This window comes from Gopherus flavomarginatus, chromosome 6, assembly GCF_025201925.1.
Source record: "Gopherus flavomarginatus isolate rGopFla2 chromosome 6, rGopFla2.mat.asm, whole genome shotgun sequence".
NCBI lineage: Eukaryota > Metazoa > Chordata > Testudines > Testudinidae > Gopherus > Gopherus flavomarginatus.
The window spans coordinates 112,810,925-112,830,416 of record NC_066622.1 but is presented as its reverse complement, the minus strand read 5'-3'; the positions used below and the strand labels follow the sequence as shown (position 1 = coordinate 112,830,416).

The following is a 19,492-nucleotide window of genomic DNA, read 5'->3' as shown; positions in this document are numbered from 1 at the left end:
TGAGAAAGGGATCAAGAAGAAGGAGGGAAGGGTTTTCCATGTATTTTTTTTATCCCCCACCGAAAAAAAAAAGATTAAAACACTTGTCTAACCTTGAATTTGTATGGATGATTAGAGAATTTATGGACTGTTCCTTTATAATCATGGAAGTGAAACCTGCCTGAAAGGAAAAATTAACGTATTTAGAATATTTAAAGTTTTTTGCCAATTTAACTCAAACACTTCAAAGAACAGACTTTATTTATTCAGTACCTTAACCCTTTTGACCAAAGGTTCAGAAAGATTCCAGTATGTATGTTTGAGTCATTCAAAAAGTCCTCCGAAATTCCTCGTTGTTAAGGCAGCAAAGAATCCTGTGGCACCTTATAGACTGACAGACATTTTGGAGCATGAGCTTTCGTGGGTGAATACCCACTTCGTCAGGTGCACGTAGTGGAAATTTCCAGGGGCAAGTATATATATGCAAGCAAGAAGTAAGCTAGAGATAATGAGGTTAGTTCAGTCAGGGAGGATGAGGCCCTGTTCTAGCAGTTGAGGTGTGAAAACCAAGGGAGAAGAAACTGGTTTTGTAGTTGGCAAGCCATTCACAGTCTTTGTTTAATCCTGAGCTGATGGTGTCAAATTTGTAAACGAACTGAAGCTCAGCAGTTTCTCTTTGAAGTCTGGTCCTGAAATTTTTTTGCTGCAGTATGGCCACCTTAAGATCTGCTATTGTGTGGCCAGGGAGGTTGAAGTGTTCTCCTACAGGTTTTTGTATATTGCCATTCCTAATATCTGATTTGTGTCCATTTATCCTTTTCCATAGAGACTGTCCAGTTTGGCCGATGTACATAGCAGAGGGGCATTGCTGGCATATGATGGCGTATATTACATTGGTGGACGTGCAGGTGAATGAACTGGTGATGGTGTGGCCGATCTGGTTAGGTCCTGTGATGGTGTCACTGGTATAGATATGTGGGCAGAGTTGGCATCGAGGTTTGTTGCATGGATTGGTTCCTGAGCTAGAGTTACTATGGTGCTGTGTGCAGTTACTGGTGAGAATATGTTTCAGGTTGGCAGGTTTCTGTGGGCGAGAACTGGCCTGCCACCCAGGGCCTGTGAGAGTGTGGGATCATTGTCCAGGATGGGTTGTAGATCCCTGATGATGCATTGGAGGGGTTTTAGCTGGGGACTGTATGTGATGGCCAGTGGAGTCCTGTTGGTTTCTTTCTTGGGTTTGTCTTGCAGTAGGAGGCTTCTGGGTACCCGTCTGGCTCTGTTGATTCCTTATTTTCTCGTGCGAGTATTGTAGTTTTGAGAATGCTTGGTGGAGCTTTTGTAGGTGTTGGTCTCTGTCTGAGGGGTTAGAGCAGGTGCGGTTGTACTTCAGTGCTTGGCTGTAGACAATGGATCGTGTGATGTGCCCGGGATGGAAGCTAGAGGCATGAAGGTAGGCATAGCGGTCGGTAGGTTTTCGGTATAGGGTGGTGTTAGTTTGAGCATCACTTATTTGCACCGTGGTGTCTAGGAAGTGGACCTCCTGTGTAGATTGGTCCAGGCTGAGGTTGATGGTGGGGTGGAAGCTATTGAAATCGTGGTGGTAAACAGAAAAAACAGAGGAAACCCCTTTTTAAAAAAAATAACAATTTGAATTTTGCATCATAAAGCAAAAAGAGCAAAAGCCCAATCAGTTTTTCCTTTTCAGGAAATCTTGATCCTTATGGGAAGCTCTTTGTTCATATGAACTGCTCTTGGAGGCAGCAAGCCAGGTTACCTTCTAGAAAGGAGATGAAAAATCACTTTTGTCATCAGGGCATTAATAGTTCTGAATTGCTATACGTTATGTTCTTGACAGTTTGAGCTGAAAGAGCCAAAGAACACTTAGATGTAGTTAGCTATAACAGTCCCTGTCCTAATTCTTGTGACCGTCTAATGTTTGTGTTTATTCTATATAGCAGTAACATCATTAAAACTTCTTATGTAGGCTTAAATAAGAAAGCTCTAGATTTTGAAAAAAATAAGTAGAAGTGTTCTAAAACATTGTTAGAGTTACAAGCTAGAGAAGCAGAAGTTAAGTGACCTTTTCCAAACTTGAAATTACAGTGGTGACTCCACCATGCTCTGTGCAGCTCCCTGGCAACAGCAAAACAGTAAAGTTATCTTGTATGGTCTTCTGTACCCCATGTCACTTCCTTCTCCAAAACTTATTTTCCTGTATGGACTGTCAGCAATTTACTATGTTTGTTCCAACAACGCCCCCTGCCCTGCACACCCACACACCCAAAAGTCATTCTAATGGCTGCATCTCCCACATGGCCTCATTAGTTTTCCAGTAGTGACACACAATAAAGGAGTTCTCCAGTGGAAAATCCCATACGTTCATAGTCTCCAGCAGTCAATCCAAATGGCTACTGTAGTTGCAAGATGATTCAAATGTCCATTTGACCTTGTTTACCTCTGTCACCATTGAACTTTGTCACTAACTCCACTGCCTCCACTTCTGTTGTTAACTAGAGATGGCATAACAGGATAAGGTATCTACCTCTCCATATTGAACATGTCTTTAATAGACCCAGCATGTTTTTTGGGGTTCTGTATCCTGACAGCATAGTTCAGTGGACAGAGCACTGGACTGTGAGTCTGCAGAGAAGTTTGGATTCTAATGCTGGCTCTGCCACCAACCTGCTATGTGAGCTTGCCTAATTTACTTCATCACTTTCTACCTCTGTTTCCCTGCCACCGTTTGCTTTGCTTACTACAATTTTAAAGTGTTTGGGATAGGGACTGTATCCTATTTGTAAAGTGCTTGGCATAATGGGAACCCAATCTCAGTGTAGCTGTAATGCAAATAGTAAATAACAGACCTATGTTAAGCAAGTGAAATCAGTTAGTTACTGATAGCAATTAAACAAAATCAGTCTGTGAAAAACACCTATACTGATTGTCTCCCAAGGTTTCAGCAATGCCAGTTTCTGCTTTTTGTTTTAATGTTTTGTTTTGTTTTTTGAGAGAATGAGTCAGTGAGTACTCTGTTAGAATTGGAGGATAGAATAGATGTTAGGCATTTTCTGAAAAACGTTTTTTTCCTTTGATTTAAAGGTTATCAGTAATAGCTTAAAAGAAGGATTAATTTCAGTTTCTATTCAGAGGCAGTTTGCCAGTTTCCACTAGTAAAAATGGTCTCGCTTGTTGTATAGCTTTCAGATTTTACAGTAGCAATGTGCTTATTTATACAGTGGTGATAGTCTGTAACTTAAAGGCTGGACATCTAAATATGAAATATTCTTGAAAATATCCTAAGTCTATAGATTTTATGCTTCAAATTTGGATTGCCTCCACTACTTTCTTAAATCACTTGCTCATTCCTTCTGCTTTTTTGCAATTTTTCAGTTTTTCATTGTGTTCATGATGCATACACCTATTTTTTTTCATATATCTGTATATAGAGTGATATTTTTATCTCAATTTGTGTCCACTTCAAGGAGCTCAGGATTGTCAAAACTTTTTGAATTAGATCATTCTATTCAGTGCCAATAAAAACCTTTATGACACACCATCCTGTATTCAGAATATTCCATATGTATTGCAGAAAATTTATTTTAGGAAATGTATTTTAGAACTTTAAAAAATAGTTTCAGGTTATGTGAGAGGCATAGTATTGTCATGGATCAGAAAATGACTGAGATAGGAAATAGAGTTGGGGGGGAACAGGCACTCTTTTTATCATGAAAAGGTTTCAACAGGGTGCCACAACATCATATGGTAAGACTAATATTTAATTTATTAAAATTTATCTAGAAAAGGAGATGATCAGTGAGGTGGCAAACTTGCAGATGACACAATTATCTAGTCAAGACTGGAGAAGACCTTAAGGAACCTCAGAGGGCCCTTAATCAAGTTAATTGAAGAGGCAACACAATGGCAGATGAAATTCAGGATTGATAACATGTAGCATGATGTGCACAGCAGAGAGTAATTGGAACTACTAATACACTCGCTTGGGTTCTAAACTAGCAATAAACTCTGGGAAAAGATCTAGGCATCCTTTTGGACAATAGTGAAGGCCTCTGAATGTTCCGCAGTGGTTTAAACAAAAAAAGGCAAATTGATACAGTGCATAAGGAATGAATGGAAATTAATACTGAAAATACTATAGTGCTATTAATATGCCAATGGTATGCCTTTATCTGGAATAATGTGTTTTGTTCTGGTCACTCCGTTTCAAAACTGATGTTGCAGAATTGGAGGGGGTTCAGAGGCAAATAATAAAAATGTTTAAAAGTATAGGTGAACTCATAAGTGATTATAAAGATTGAGATTCTTTATGTTGAAAGGAGACAAATTTCAGGGGACATAAATACAAAATAATGGTATAGAGAAAGTTGAGAAAGTTGTATTTGTGTCATCAGAGCAGGAGGTTATTCAAAAGAATTAAAGGTGGCAAATTCAAAACTGATAAGGAAAATTTGTTTTTTAATTCAATGCCCAATTAGACTGTGAAACTCATTGCCTCAGAATATCACTAAGGCCAGAAATTTAGCAAGATACAGCACAAGATTAGATATTTATCTGGGTAGCAAAAATATCCAGAATTGTAATAAATTCAAAAATTGAGAGGATATAAATATCATATTTTAGGTTGTAACCCGCAATTGTTGGAGATTAGCTTAGAAAGAAACTTCCCCAGAGAGCAGGTTATCTCATACCTGCTTTCCCGGGGGTTGCAGGGTTTGAGCTACAGTCCAAGCCCAGACATCTACACTGCAATTTTATAACCCCGCAAGCCCAAGTCAACTGACACAGGCCAGCTATGGATGTTTGCAGCATAGACATACATACCTTTGTGGGCTTAGCTTGCTACCTTGTTCTATTCAGCACAGAGCATACAGTTGCTGCCCAGCAAATGTACAGCAGTAAGAAATAATAAGATATACATGCACAAAAGTGTTGGCTTAGTTTTGGATAGTAATGCTGTAAGTCAGATTGGTAATATGACAGCAAAACAGTCCTAAGTGGAATAGTTGTCTTCCTCTGTATCGTGTTCAGTTTCTAGGTCTTGAAACTACTTGGCTCAGTTTACACATTATAATGCTACTTTGTCTCTATTTTATGTTTACAGCTGATATTATTTCAACAGTTGAATTTAATTACTCTGGAGATCTTCTTGCAACAGGAGACAAGGGAGGCAGAGTGGTTATATTTCAAAGGGAACAAGAGGTCAGTGACTTCAGAAACAATGAAGTGTGCCTACCGAAGCTGCTCTTGAGTTTTTAATTTATTAACTTGCATGATATTGCTACAGCTTTTGATATCACCAACTTTAAATGGTCCCATGTTGCTTTCTAGTCCATAATATTTCTTTAGAAAATTTGAAATTGTCCCAATCTCTTTATTGAACTCAATACTGTATTTGAAGTAATGGCCATTCCAAGTATTTCTGTTTAGCCTGTACAATCACGATTATTCTGCATCACAATTATCCTTGCATCTGACGAAGTGGGTATTCACCCATGAAAGCTTATGCTCCAATATGTCTGTTGGTCTATAAGGTGCCACAGGACTCTTTGTCAATTATTCTGCAGATTGCCCTGGGACCTACTGTTTAACTTAAAGCACGAGGTCAGGGTGACAAAAGATAAATTGTAGTCTCTTTTAGAAATATTTTAACTGTCTTCAGAAAGAAGGCATGGACAGCTCACCTGCTAGGAGGAAAACAGAGGGTGCTTGAAAATTGAAGCATCAGCAGCTTGCTGTGTTCTAGGAGCAGCAGAGACAGCAGCTTCCCAATCAACCCCAAAAATGTGTGACAACCTGGCAGGGCAGAGCATAAGAAGGCCTTCTCCAAAAACTGTTTGGCAAATAATGTCATTGAGATAGTAGGCACCAGTTAACATTTTCCTGTTACTCAGTGTGGGCTGGCATGTGTATATATACACTTCATATTTGCATATTGTTTGTACCATTATCTTCACAATAGAAGGAAGAAAATACAGAAAAATTCTGTATCCTCAGTCTTGGTAAATATAGATGGTTACATTTAAAAGGGGCATAATCCAGTTTATTACAACACACATGGTGTACATTGGAATACTGCACTATAAGCTCATGGAATATAAAGAACACAGATTTACTACCTGATCCTTACACAGCCAAATACTTGGATTACCATCGCTTTGCCATATCTGTAAAAGAAATTTTTATATGGTTCTTGCTACCAAGTGGAATGTTCACTTTCTTTCAACTTTTTTCTGCCTCCGAAGAGCATTTTTATACCTTGCTTTGAAAGCCTGAGGAAAATGCTGTCTCTGAGCCTTCAAGTATGCGCACATTTATATCTACATTTTAGAGTTATACATAAAAACTACGTTAAAAGAATGTTCAATTTGCAAAGTCAAGCACTCAGAAGTTAGGAATCACCAGAATTAAGGGTGGTCCATGAAACCTTAACTTTTACTGCTTGTGTGTATGCATTTTGACAGTCTTTAATTCAAGATCTCTTACTATTTTTTACAGAACCGTGCACCATTAAGTGTATAGGATGGGCAGTGCTCAGTTAATGGGTAGTCAATATTTCATTTTAGCCTCAAGTTCAATACAGTGGAACCCCGCTATAACATGACTGGGGTCCAAAAAATTGGATCATGATAAATGCGGGGTCATGGTATAGCGAGGTTTACCTTTTCAAGCTGGTCAGTTTCAAGCTGGTGAATTTCTCTTGGGCGGAAGAGTTGCGTTTGTGAACTGCCCATAACAGAACTGAAAGGGAGCAACTCCAGCAGGGGGGCTCTCAGCCATGCAGCGAGAGAGGGAAACACTTGGGGAGAATAGGGGAGACGTGCAAGGGGCAGAGGAAGAGCGAGGAGCACCTGGGGAGGAGAATGGCTCTTCTCACCAAAAGAGTAAGCAGTGCTCCAGCCTTTTTTTTTTTTTTCTTTCCTTTTTTGCGCTTCTGCGGCACTTCGGCCATTTGTTTTTCTTTTCTTTTCTTTTCTTTTTCTTTTTTGTGCTTCTGCGGCGCTCCGCTTTTTTTTCTTTTTTTTTTTTTTGCTTGGGGCGGCCACAGCCACCTTATGATCGCCTTATAGTCGAATTCGCATTATAGCGGGGTTTCCCTGTATATGGACCCATGCCTTATTTACTGCATACAATTCAAATCCTGCTCTGCATACAGAATTATTAATTTTTTCATGGGCTTATCTATGGCACTCATCAGATAGAAAACTAAGACAAAAGCACCATATAACCCGTGGGCGAACACTTTTCACAAAACAATCACTGCATATCTGACCTCTCAGTCCTCATTCTCTAGGGAAACCTGCACAACACCTTCAAAAGGCTAGCCTTGGAGCTTGAATTCATAACTTTACTAGACAAAATTAAAAATCACAGACCTAATAAAAACACTGGATTTATGTTTTATTACAATGATCTGTAACCCACTTTTACCTCCCCTTTTTTGTTTTATGACTTCAGAGGTTAACTGGCCACCTTGAAAGGTCTCTTACAATATTTGTTAACTACTTAAGCTAAACAATCTGTTCCACCTTGTATTTAGCTGCAACAATCTGAGTATCTTTCCCAGACCTGAAGAAGAGCTCTGTGTGGCTCAAAAGGTTGTCTTTCACCAACAGAAGTTGGTCCAATAAAATATATTACCTCGCTCACCTTGTCTCTGTAGTAAATGATCATGTAGTTTAAGACAGGATTATAATGCACATATACAAGGGAGTTAAATTAAGGTTGCACAAGCAACCTTATTTCCAGGATTATCTCACTTTTGAGTGCTTGACTTTGTAACCTTAATGTTTATTTAACGTGATTATTTGTGTGTAATTTCTCAAATTCTGTGGGTATTAGCTATGCACACACATGTGCACGCATTGGTGATTACTAGCCATCTGTTGGAGTTCTTAAAAAAAAATTAGTATTCTTGCATTTTTATTAGAGAGGTCTGTCTACTAACAAAAATTGAAAAAACACATAAACCTTGAAAATTTGATTCTTTTGTTTAATTCAACTTCAGGATGCTGTTACATGTTTGAGAATATTAGCCACTGGTTTTATCAGCTTGGATGTTTTAACATTGACAGAAGTTGCTGCTTTTCTAGACAAAACAGGCTTGTAGATGTTGAATTTTAGATGTTGCATGTTGCTGGAACGTACCCTTGGTGGCCAGCTGGGAGGATGGAGCAAGTACAGGCCTCCTTTTTTTAGGCATGGAGTCATCAAATGGCCAGATGCCAGAAGCCCGTTGCAAGCAGACCCACAAGCTTTGGCAACTTTGTTTACGTCAGTTTTTGAAGATGGTGGCCTAGCTGATTCCTTCCCTTTGGAACAACACCTCAGGAGTCCCTTGAGGAATCAGAATGGAGTACTCCTCTTCTGAAGTCATGAGCATTGTCCAATGGGGTTCAGTTTAGGTTACCTTTACCAAACAAAGAACCTCCTGATTGCAGTAATACCACTCAGAAAATCCACAGATAGAAAAATTTTTAGACAGTCAGCAGGTCCAAAGCTATTTTGAGACATTTGACATGTTGGGTCAGTCCACAGACGTTATTTCAACTATCCTATGAAAGTCCCAACTCGATGATGATTGAAAAAAAAATAGAAAGCTATGAAAAATTGGAATTGAAATATTAGGAAAACACAAACGACATTCACTGAGCCATGCACAGAGAACAGTTTGTGTTTTATAGACAGATATTCATAACATCCGCTTTTATTTTTTGGTTCTCTTCGAGCAGCTTTTTTTTTTTTTTTCTTAGACTGAAAATTTGGGTTGAAGGTTAGACTTTAATTCGGTCAGAGCAAAAAGTCTTTTTCCTTCTAAAATCACACTGTTGGGATTTTTTTGTTTGTTTATAGGCGTTTCTGCTTCACAGACCTTTAGATCCCCAGCACAGACCTCTGCCACTTGAGATATGTCTACATTGGCAGAGTTACTGTGCTGGCAATTACAGCGCCACTCAGAGAGCACTGAAGGGAAACCTCTGTTGTGTGTTCACACTGTCAGCTGCCTGCGCAGTATTGTGTTCATGCTTGCGGAACTTGCACTGATATTTGGAGTGGTGCACTGTGGGCATCTATGCCACAAAGTATCTCTTCCTCTTCTGTCACTAAGAGTTGAGGGAAGGCGGAGGGGGTTGTGGGGCATCCTGGATCCTGTCCCAGTGCCCTGTGAGGCATTGCTTTGCATCCCAGCAATCCCTGTGCTTTCATCTGCATTTAGCACCATCTTTCAATGGTTTGTGTACTGCGCGCTCTCCCTCTTCGGTCCGCAGGAATGAATCCCACGCTGTTGCCCAGTATGCTGCTCGCTCTAATTAACATGTCACGAGTAGCAGTAGAGTTATTCCTTAAACTACAAAGGCAAGAGGAGTGCGACATTGATCTCACCATGCGTAGTAGCTACGACACTAGATGGCATTCACGGAGATGCTGATCACATTAGAACACCACTTTTGAGCTCGGGAAACAAGCACTGAGTGGTGGGATCACATCGTCATGCACATCTGGGATGACGAGCAGTGTCTGCAGAACTTTTAGATGAGGAAAGCCATGTTCATGGGACTGTGTTAAGAGCTCACCCCAGCCCTGCCGTGCAAGGACACCAAAATGAGAGCTGCCCTGCCACTGGAGAAGCATGTGGAGATCGAACTGTGGAAGCTGGCTACTCCAGACTGCTACCAATCGGTTGCTAACCAGTTCAGAGTGGGAAGGTTGACCATAGGACTCGTGTTGATGGAAGTGTGCAGGGCTGTTAATCACATCCTGCTGCAAAAGACTGTGGCTCTGGGCAACGTGTGTGACATTGTGGATGGCTTTGCACAAATGGGCTTCCCTAGCTGCAGAGGAGCAATAGATGACAGGCATATTCAAATTCTGGCACCATACCACCTAGCCACCAAGCTCATTAATTGGAAGGAGTATTTCTCAATGGTTCTCCAGGTGCTTGTGGATCACTGTGGGTGTTTCATGGACATTAACTCAGGTTGGTCTGGAGAGGAGCATGACACACAGAGCTTTTGGAACACAGGCCTGTTCAGGAAGCTGCAAGCAAGGACTTTCTTCTCGGACCAGAAGATCACTGTAGGGGAAGTCTAAATGCCCATTTTGATTCTGGGAGACTCTGCCTACCCCTTAATGCCATGGCTTATGAAGCCATACACGGGGCACCTTGACAGCAGCAAAGAGCAGTTTGCAACAGTCTGAGCAAGTGCAGAATGACTGTTGAATGTGCCTTTGGCTATTTAGTAGCCTGCTGGTGCTGCCTATATGGGAGGCTGGATCTGATGACAATATTCCTATGCTTATAGTTGCATGCTGTACACTCTGTAATATTTGTGAAGAGAAGGATGAAAGCTTCACGCATGGCTGGACTACTGAGGCTCAGCTCCTGAAGGCAGAATGTGAACAACCAGAGACCGGGCTATCAGAGGGACGCGGAGCGGTGCCATCAAATCAGGGATACCTTGAGGCAGAAATTTTGATGCTGAAAGCCACTAATATTTGCTGCTGTGTTCAGAAGTGCAGTGCTTATAATGCTAAGAGGTGATTGTCATTGGTGCAGATGATGCACTATGAAGGTTTAAGAAAGTTGCCTGCTGCTTTTCAGAGCTCTGTTTGTTTTCAGTTAATAGAATAAAGATTACTTGCAAACCAACACAATTAGTTTAAAAAAAACAACTAGAGGAGAGAGACAAACAGAAAAACACATCAGCACTGAGGGGGAAGGGAGGGTCCCAGGAGGAGGTGGGGTCCCGGGACAGTTAGATTTGCATATGTCCAGGTATCATATCCAGCCTTCTCCTCTGGAGAACAACGCCGTGGGTATTGTACTTCAGCAAGGCTAAACTGCAGAGGGAGGGGTGCTGAGTGCAGTGGGTACTGCAAGTCCACAGTGCTGGACTGTGATGGGGCAGGAGTGGAATACTGTGGATACAGACTGGAGCCAGGAGGTTGATGAGAGTCTGTTGGTGGTGTCTGGGTCGAGGGACAGGATGCATGGGAAAGAGTTTTGTGACAGTGGCCGCAGAGAAAGGTGGGTGAGGAACTGCTTGGTTTGCAGTGGTAGTAGCACCTGAAGCATGTCCGCTTGGCTCTCCGTAACAGTTAAGAGCCACTCCATGGCTTCATTCTGGCGTGCTGCATGCTCCTTTCAGTCCCTCTTCTTGCTGTCCCAACATTCCAATTATTGTTTTTTGTCCGCCCTGGCCCTTATGCAACTCGCCTGTGTGCAGCAATGGTCCTCCCACTCCACCCTCCAGTGACAGCAGAGTGGTGCAGGAAAGTTACGCTTAATGGCGCAAGAAACAAAGCAGCTGTGCCAAAGAACCTGCGGCAACGGATTGCCCAGTATCTCCATGTCTCAGAGATCTCCAGGAAACTCTCATGAAGTGAGGGAGTCAATCAACACCCTGTTCTGCCGTTCAAACTAGGCATGTGGTGATACGCGCATCACACAGACACAAGCCAGCTTTCTGCAACCCCCCTGCCTGCAACAAGTCGCTTCAGCGATTCCCAAAATCAAAGCCACTTACCAGGGGCCTCCTCTCCTTGTTGCACTTTGCCAAGATCTGACAGCTGCGACTAGCTAGCATCCTTTAGGGTAGAGAAGAGCTCCTGGCTGCATGCATTTTTGGCTTTCGGGTCATCTTCCGCCTCTGATTCAGGAATCCTGAGTTTTATTCCAGATTCTGCGTGTAGCATACTAACGTGATTACAAACTGTTTTGCCCTTGGTCCTGTCAACCTGAACTTGTTCCAGTCCTAGTCTTGCCTTCCCACTGCCTCCCCTTGGTTTCTTGTCCCAGTCCCTGTCTCCCCACCATGGCTCCTTATCCATTTGCATTGTAGTTATGCTGCTATTTTTCTCAGAATTTTCTGAGCACCAGCAGTGGGAGTATTGAGAAGACAAGAGATCATATTCCTGCTTTTAATTCTGGTGCCTGGCACCACAGCAGTCCCTGGCTGCTGGAACAAGCAACTGCAGTGAAGTCCTGCTTATCCCCATGAGCTAGAGCAGCAGTTCTCAAACTGTGGGTCGGGACTCCGTTTTGTTGGGGTCGCCAGGGCTAGCTTAGACTTTCTGAGGCCCAGGACCAAGACTGAAGCCGGAGCTCTACCACCTGGAGCCAAAGCCTGAGGGCTTCAGCCTGGGTGGCAGGGCTTAGGTTACAGGCACTTTGCCTCGAGCTGAAGCCCTTGGGTTTCGGTTTTGTCCCCCCCCACACACACATACCTTCCTCCCACGCATATGGGGCAGTGGGGCTTTGGCTTTGGCTCCCCATCCTGGGCCAGGGAAGGGGAGGCTTGGGTGGGCTCAGGCTTCGGTCCCCCCTCCTTGGGTCATGTATCATTTTTGTTAGAAGGGGCTTGTGGTGTGATGACAGTTATAAGTACAGTTATAAAGTGTTGGTCAACCGTAACTATATGCTTCACTACCTGTTCCATATATGATAACTGTTAATGTGCTATAGTAGGCACAGAGCTACCTCTGATATTCACAGGATGCATTTTCCTGTCCCTTCCTCAGTGACTATTCACAGTAATTTTTTAAAAAAAAATATTTAAAATTATGTACAATTAAGGATAACCTGATACAGAACTTTTTAAAAATCTAGGATAATTCCCAAACAAGGAATTAAAGTAACTCCTTACTTAACATGGTAGCTATATTCCTGAAAAATGCAACTTTAAGTGAAACGATGTTAAACGAATCCAGTTTTCCCACAAGATTTGATGTAAATGCAGGCGGTTAGGTTCCAAGGAAATTTTGGGGGGGCAGACAAAAAGCATTATATACTGTACAGTACTGTGCTGTACTGCGGTGGGGAGGTGCCTCTGGCTTACCCCACACAGGCACAGCCCGCTGCAGACAATGAGGCAGGCAAGGACGCTAGGTAGTACCTTGCGCAGCAGCAGCTTCCCCCCAGAAGAACAGGTGCTGACTTTGCCAGGGGATGCTCCAGGCCTGCCTTTTCCCGTCCCCGCTCCACTCCAGGCCCACCTCTTCCCACCCCTACTGCACCTCCTCTCCAGAGCATGCGGCATCCCCCTCCTCCCCCTTCCGCCCAGCGCTTCCCTGCTGCCAAACAGCTGTTTGGCAGCACTTAGGACTTTCTGAGAGGGAGGAGGAGGAGCAGAGACGCGACGCTTCCCCACTCCTCCCTCTCCCACCAGTGGCGGATTTAGAGTTTGTGGGGCCCTGTGCTCAGCTTCAATTTTGCCCCTCCCCTCCCCCCCCCGAGAGCATTCTCTTATTCCTCCTCCTTCCCCCCCCCCATTCTTTTTTTCCTCATGGGGCTCAGGGCTGAGAGTGCAGGGTCTGGGAGGGAGTTAGGGTGTGGGAGTGCGCTCAGGGTGGGGGTTTGGGAGGAGGCTCAGGACTGGGGCAGACAGGAGGAACAGAGCACTTACCTGGGGCAGCTTCTGTTTGGTGCAGGAAGTGTGCAGGTGGCTCTGCGCAGCGTGACACCGCGCCCATGGTCACGATTCTGGGGGGTCACGATTCTGGGATTTGCCCCCACCCTGACAGGCAGGGCTACCTGGAATGCAGGGGCTTTAGGGGCTGCAGGGCCCTGGGCTAAGGGGCCCCTGGCCTGCAGCTCTAAAGTCTCTTTCAGAATGTGACCCTGCGAGCACGGGCAGGAGGAGCAGGATCAGCCACACAGCCAGTGGCTGGAAAGAAGCGGAGCTTTCCCCTTCAAAGGGCCTCATTCTAAAAGGGGCTTTAGAGCTGCAGGCCAGGGTCCTGGGTCCCCCTTAGTCCAGGTCCTGCAGCCCCTAAAGCCCCTGCGTTCCGGGTGGCCCTGCCTGCCGGGGGGGGGGGGCAGCCCCCCCCCCGAAGCTCTGGGAGGAAGGGAGGGGGAGGAGGAGATGAGGAACTTATGCAGTGCCCTCTTGTAAAGTCAGCCAGACAACGTTATAAGGGAGCATTGCACAACTTTAAACGAACATGTTCCCTCATGGAGCAGTGACATAAAACTTCAAAGCAATGTTAAACGGGAGGACGTTAAGTAAGGAGTTATTGTACCTGACGCCTCACCAGCCTACTCCATATTCTGGCTGTATTTCATGGTGGTTATTGTTAACAGAAGGAAGCACCTGAACAAGAGCCTGCTGATGAGTAGTCTAAAACAGAATGGAAGCCAAGCTGATGTCTTGAACTACACAGTGTCCTCACCTTCCATTGAAATGAATGGAAGTTGAGGATGCTCAGTACATTGCAGGATTGGACCATCTTTGCTCGATGGTTGGGGTTGTGCACACATTGATAAGGGGAGATTAACATTTGCAGGTCACTTTTAATGCAAATCTGCATTAATGTCAGTTTGCATATTTAAAAAAACCAGTAATTTTAGAAATTACATGTTGATTGTCCCAAATAACAAGAACAAGAAGAAACTTTTGTATAATATTAATGTACTGTAAAACTTCTTTGTTTCTCTGCAGATCTCTAAGTCAAGGCCATCTGCAGATCTCCTGCTCCCTCACTATTTGGTGCACCACATTCTCTCTGTTGCTGACATACCAGCCACAGAACCCTACTGTGGACTGGAGCTGCCCAATAGTGGTAAGAATCCACTGTCTTCCAATATGCGCAGTTTTGTAGAGTTTGTAATGCTATAACATTGGTATATTAAAAAAATACATTTAAAAAACTTTACAAAACCACACATCTTGTGAGAAATGGGGTTTTTCCATAACCATGTAGGGTATGTCTAATGTGCAGTGAAATTCTGTGGCTAGAACATTGCCAGCAGAGAGCGTACTGGTGCATCAAACATGGCAGGAACAGACTGGATTTTGCAATTTCTAAAACTAAACAAAAATGGAAGTTTAATTAAAACTTAACAATTTGTATTGTAAAAGACCAGTTATACAGAATATCATTCTAATGCAGGGGTAGGCAACCTATGGTGTGCATGCCAAAGGCGACACACAAGCTGATTTTCAGCAGCACTCACACTGCCCAGGTTCTGCCCACTGGTCCAGGGGGCTCTGCATTTTAATTTAATTTTAAATGAAGCTTCTTAAACATTTTTAAAACCTTATTTACTTGACATACAACAATAGTTTAGTTATATATTATAGACTTATAGAAAGAGACCCTCTAAAAATGTTAAAATATATTACTGGCACGTGAAGCCTTACATCAGAGTGAATAAATGAAGACTCTGCACACCACTTCTGAAAGGTTACCGACCCCTGTTCTAATGGATCTTGACCAGTTCATCAAGACTTTGCCCAGTAGCATTTCCCAATTCCTGGTTCACATTTAGAATGTTGTCATTTTCTAGGTATAGAAATAAAGAAGTTCTATTTCATTAATAAAAATTTTATGCTTCCTTGCAGAACAAAAGCCGTCCTCATTCTCGGGGAGAATATAATGTTTACAGTACCTTTCAGAGTCATGAACCTGAGTTTGACTACTTGAAGAGTCTAGAAATTGAGGAAAAAATTAATAAAATTAGGTGGTTACCACAACAGAATGCTGCTCATTTCCTGCTGTCTACAAATGGTAAGGACATTTCATTGTGTACTTTTATTTTGTAAAACAGCAAGATCTTTTGATGCTTCTAGTTGAATTTCATCGTCTTACCCTGGATCCGTTTGTTCATTACTTTCATACAACAGAATAGTATTCTTTTTTTCATAGTTTTAATTACATGCAAGACATGTTAGGTTTGATACCATATGTTTAGAATAGTGAAGTAACTATGCATTAGCTGTCTTAGGGGAATATGGGAAGATATACCTACCAACCCACTGAATGTGTCCTTGGATGTAATATGCAAGCTGACATAATAGCCAGCAGTACTTTCCCTGCTTGTTCTGCCTGTGTGACTGAAGGCTATGTAAGGAAGCTCTCTGTGCTTTCTACTCCTTTCATGCACAAATGTGTTGCAAAAGGCAGGAATTTAGCCCCATAACCTTAGCATAGCTTGAGAGAAGGAGGCTTTAACCCTCCTTTATGTTTCTCTAATTCTGGCGCTGTCCAGTGGCAGGGCCGTTCATCAGTGACAGAGCAACCTGATGTTAGTGATGCAACATTATTTCTGGTGGTTCCCACAATGTGATACGTTTCCCAAACATCAGAGCATGGTGCCTGCTTGGAAGAGCTTGCAGACTAAAAGGAACAGCTGTATTGACAGGAATATATTTATTTATATTTCCATTACGTACATGATCATAGTATGTCGATTCCATACATAAAATTAAGAGTCTCACTTAAATAAATCTGAAATATAGCCCTACCTGTCCTCTCTGCCTTATTAAATTAGGGAAAATCTTAATGGTTATCTTCTAATATATGTTAGTAGTAAATATTTATATTATGGTTCCACTAAAATGCTGCGTTCTGGGCTGCAGTATGATTGTGCACTGTACTGTAGTACAGTGCTGCTGTTTCACCATAATGCTCTATTAATAGGGAAGGGCTTTTTTGCAGATTATTACTCCTACACTATGTCCTGAAAATGCCAGTTGGCAAGTCCAGAGAGATGGTATGAACTTGAAATCAAACCAGTTTAAAAAAAAAATCAACAGTAGTTTCAAGTATTACATCTGAACCGGAATCTGCCTGCCAATTTTTGTTGTTTTTAAATCACTTTTTTCTAGTTGTAACTGTTTTTCTTCCCCATTACTGTGGAAACTACACAAGGAAGCAGTGAAACTGAATACAAAAGTGATATTAAATGTTGAAAACAAATGACATCAAAATTATTTCCCTCTAATCTTTCAACTAATGTAACCTTATGATTATTTGTAATTAATAGATTTAAAACATGGAACAAATGTGATTAAGTTTTCATATGGAATACTGCAGTATACAATTGCTCTGGTGTTCTTTATCGTAAAATAACCTGCAAAGTGAGTGTGAAAGAACTTTGTATCTTTAGTGGTTGGGGTGGGTCTTATATGCCTGTAGAAGCCTACATTTTATTGTACATCTGACAGTTACACAAGTTATCATTTGCTGCTGATCTACTTGCCACTGTATAAGATTTAAAGGAAGGCCCCTCCCCAGATCAACTTGTAATCCAAATAAACCCCCTTACTCAGAGGACTTGAAGGTACTAGTTTATATGTTTAAAAAAAAGAGATAACAGCTTTTCTGATTAGTGTTTGGGGTTTGGGAGTAAGGCTCATTCTTCCTTGTCTCTCATAATGAATTCACTTTTTTCCAGAATGCTAGCGAACAGTTTTCCCCAGATATCTATCAATTCTACTAATACAGCTTTTGCTTATTCTATATTGAATTAGACAATTATAGAATGGAAAGAGAACCTAAAAAGGTTTCAAATGAGATATGTTATATGGATTCTATTAAAAGGAATTGCCGTCTGTCTGTAAACTTGAAATAACTGGATAGTTTACCTTGTTCCTTATACGATAGAAATTTCTTGGCATTCTAACAGTCAAAGCTTCATCTTTGTACTGTCAAAGTTACAGTCCCTTTGGCAATAACACAACCTAGCTCCTTAGAGAATGTTTCTGTTGTCTTACCCAGCATTTGACTGGAATCATCTACCTTTTATGAAAGTGTCTGTTCACATACCCTATTACCTTTCACAAGGACTTGTCCAATATCTCATGATCACCTGTTAAACAGAACACCAGGGACATCAGCTGTGAAACAGCAGAACAAATCCCTGTACATTTCAACATTGTATATCAGTCTCCTTTTTGTTTATGAAAATAGTGCATATAACACCTTCTGAACGAAAGGTTTGTTCAAATGGGTATGTCACACTTTTCGTAGAATTTTAAAATATAAAGGAAGTCTCAGGAGATCATTGGTTCAACTGTACATTTCTTCGTTAGCTTGATGGGGAATAACAAAAACAAATTACTAAACGCAACTCCATTGGGCATGCTAGCCAAACCTTTTACTGTATATTCATATGTGTATATTTATTTCTTAAGGAGGAGAAGCTTTTTTTTTTTTTTTCAAACATCCCTCCTTAAATCAGAGGAGTAGATTTTCCTAACAGCAAATGATAACAGTAAACTTCTTAAAGATCTCATTCTTCCTCTAAAGGAAAGTGGATGATTCATGCTTCTTTGCTGTTTCCTTGTCTTAGCAGATAAAAAGAGGCTAGACTTCTGCTTAAATTCTCTCTCTCTCTCTCTCTCTCTCTCTCCCTCACTTCCTCCGCTCCCCACCCTCCCACACCTGTGGTTTTACCTCAGGATTAGCCAGGATAGAGTCAGGGGCTTTGAATGTTTTTCCTTACACTCAAAATGTTCAGTGAAGTCAGTCTCCTTCAGGTGCACTGTTACTTCTCCTTTAGTTGATAGAGATGATCTTGTGAGAAATGCCCCGCCATTTATAATGTCAACAGATATAAGTATACTCAATGCTTATGATGTCGGGATTTCACTGCTCCTACATTGCTCCTCTTCCCTCTCAAAAGTCAGAACCCCCACTTAGCCCAGAAGCCAATTGGTACCTTGGTTCTGGTGTAAGCATGTCAGGAATAGAATAATCATGTGTTTTCTTGGAGAAGAATTTTTAACATGGAGATTTGTGTCAGCCAAAAGAAACATTGAGTTAATACTCCTTGCTGGTGGTCCTCAGAATATTTTTGCCAGGGCTTTCAGTCTGTCATATATTGAAAAACTCACAGCCTCATCCTTGGACAACTTTTTTCACGTAGATGACCTGCTAGTCTCCAGAAGCCTAGGGTTCCATTCTTTGTCAGAACCAGCAGACCAAGATGCTCCTGACCTTAACAAGGTGATTCACCCTGTGTAGTGCTCCTCCTTAAATCTTCTTACCCAACCTCACTTGTGGGATCAGGGTAACATTCCTTTCTAACATTGTCCCTGGAGGCTGATTATTGCATCTTTCTGTAGTGGAAAAAGAGCTTTCCTGTCTTAATAGTTCAGTATCCTTATGTGCACAAGGATCATGGGGATTGGTGATCCTGAAGGAGAATAGGATTCTTTCCCAGGTAGATTTTCCAATGGAATATATTTAAACCATACTGAAAAAGCAGGTGAGCTGAAAGCTACATTCAGAGGACTATTCTCTGGCTCCAGAAGGTGGAAAGAGAGGCCCAGTTTTTCTGGCTGTAAGAAGAGCTTATAGTTTGTATATTTGTTTTTTTGGCAGTAGGAGGGAGGGAGGAAAGAGGCTGCTGCCTTCAAGGATACTTGTCTGGGAAATTGACTGCATATGAAAAATTACAGTCATTTAGGAACTTTGTCATGGCTTTTTGCCCCATTGAATAATAAATCCAACATGGCTTTTGTAGTTCTCAGATTGGAATCCAGGATTTCGGGGAATGGCTGAGAAAGCTGTTTCCTAGAAATTCGAAGTTGAAGTTAAAAGAAATCCAAGCATGTTAAAGAATGGAAATACACTGTTAAAGCACCCAGAAAACCTTAACTCTATCCTATAGTGACACTATTAGGAAAAATATATGAAAAATCTAATGTCTGTCTGGACTTCATCTAATCCAGGGTATCAAATACTACAGTGCCTTTATATGGTTATTTTA

The 19,492-nt window shown here is 41.9% G+C and overlaps 1 protein-coding gene across 3 annotated transcripts in view; it reads left to right on the top strand.

Moving 5' to 3' along the window:
• PPP2R2D (protein phosphatase 2 regulatory subunit Bdelta) overlaps positions 1 to 19,492 on the top strand; it is a 47,399-nt gene that overhangs the window by 14,415 nt on the left and 13,492 nt on the right. For 2 of the 3 annotated variants that reach the window (XM_050959540.1, XM_050959541.1), the window contains exons 3-4: positions 5,099 to 5,196; positions 15,339 to 15,504. In XM_050959540.1, the coding sequence (XP_050815497.1) occupies positions 5,099 to 5,196; positions 15,339 to 15,504 (264 nt within the window). Of the gene's footprint in view, positions 1 to 5,098; positions 5,197 to 14,435; positions 14,557 to 15,338; positions 15,505 to 19,492 lie in introns of those variants that run through there. The other variant, XM_050959542.1, reaches the window with a different exon arrangement.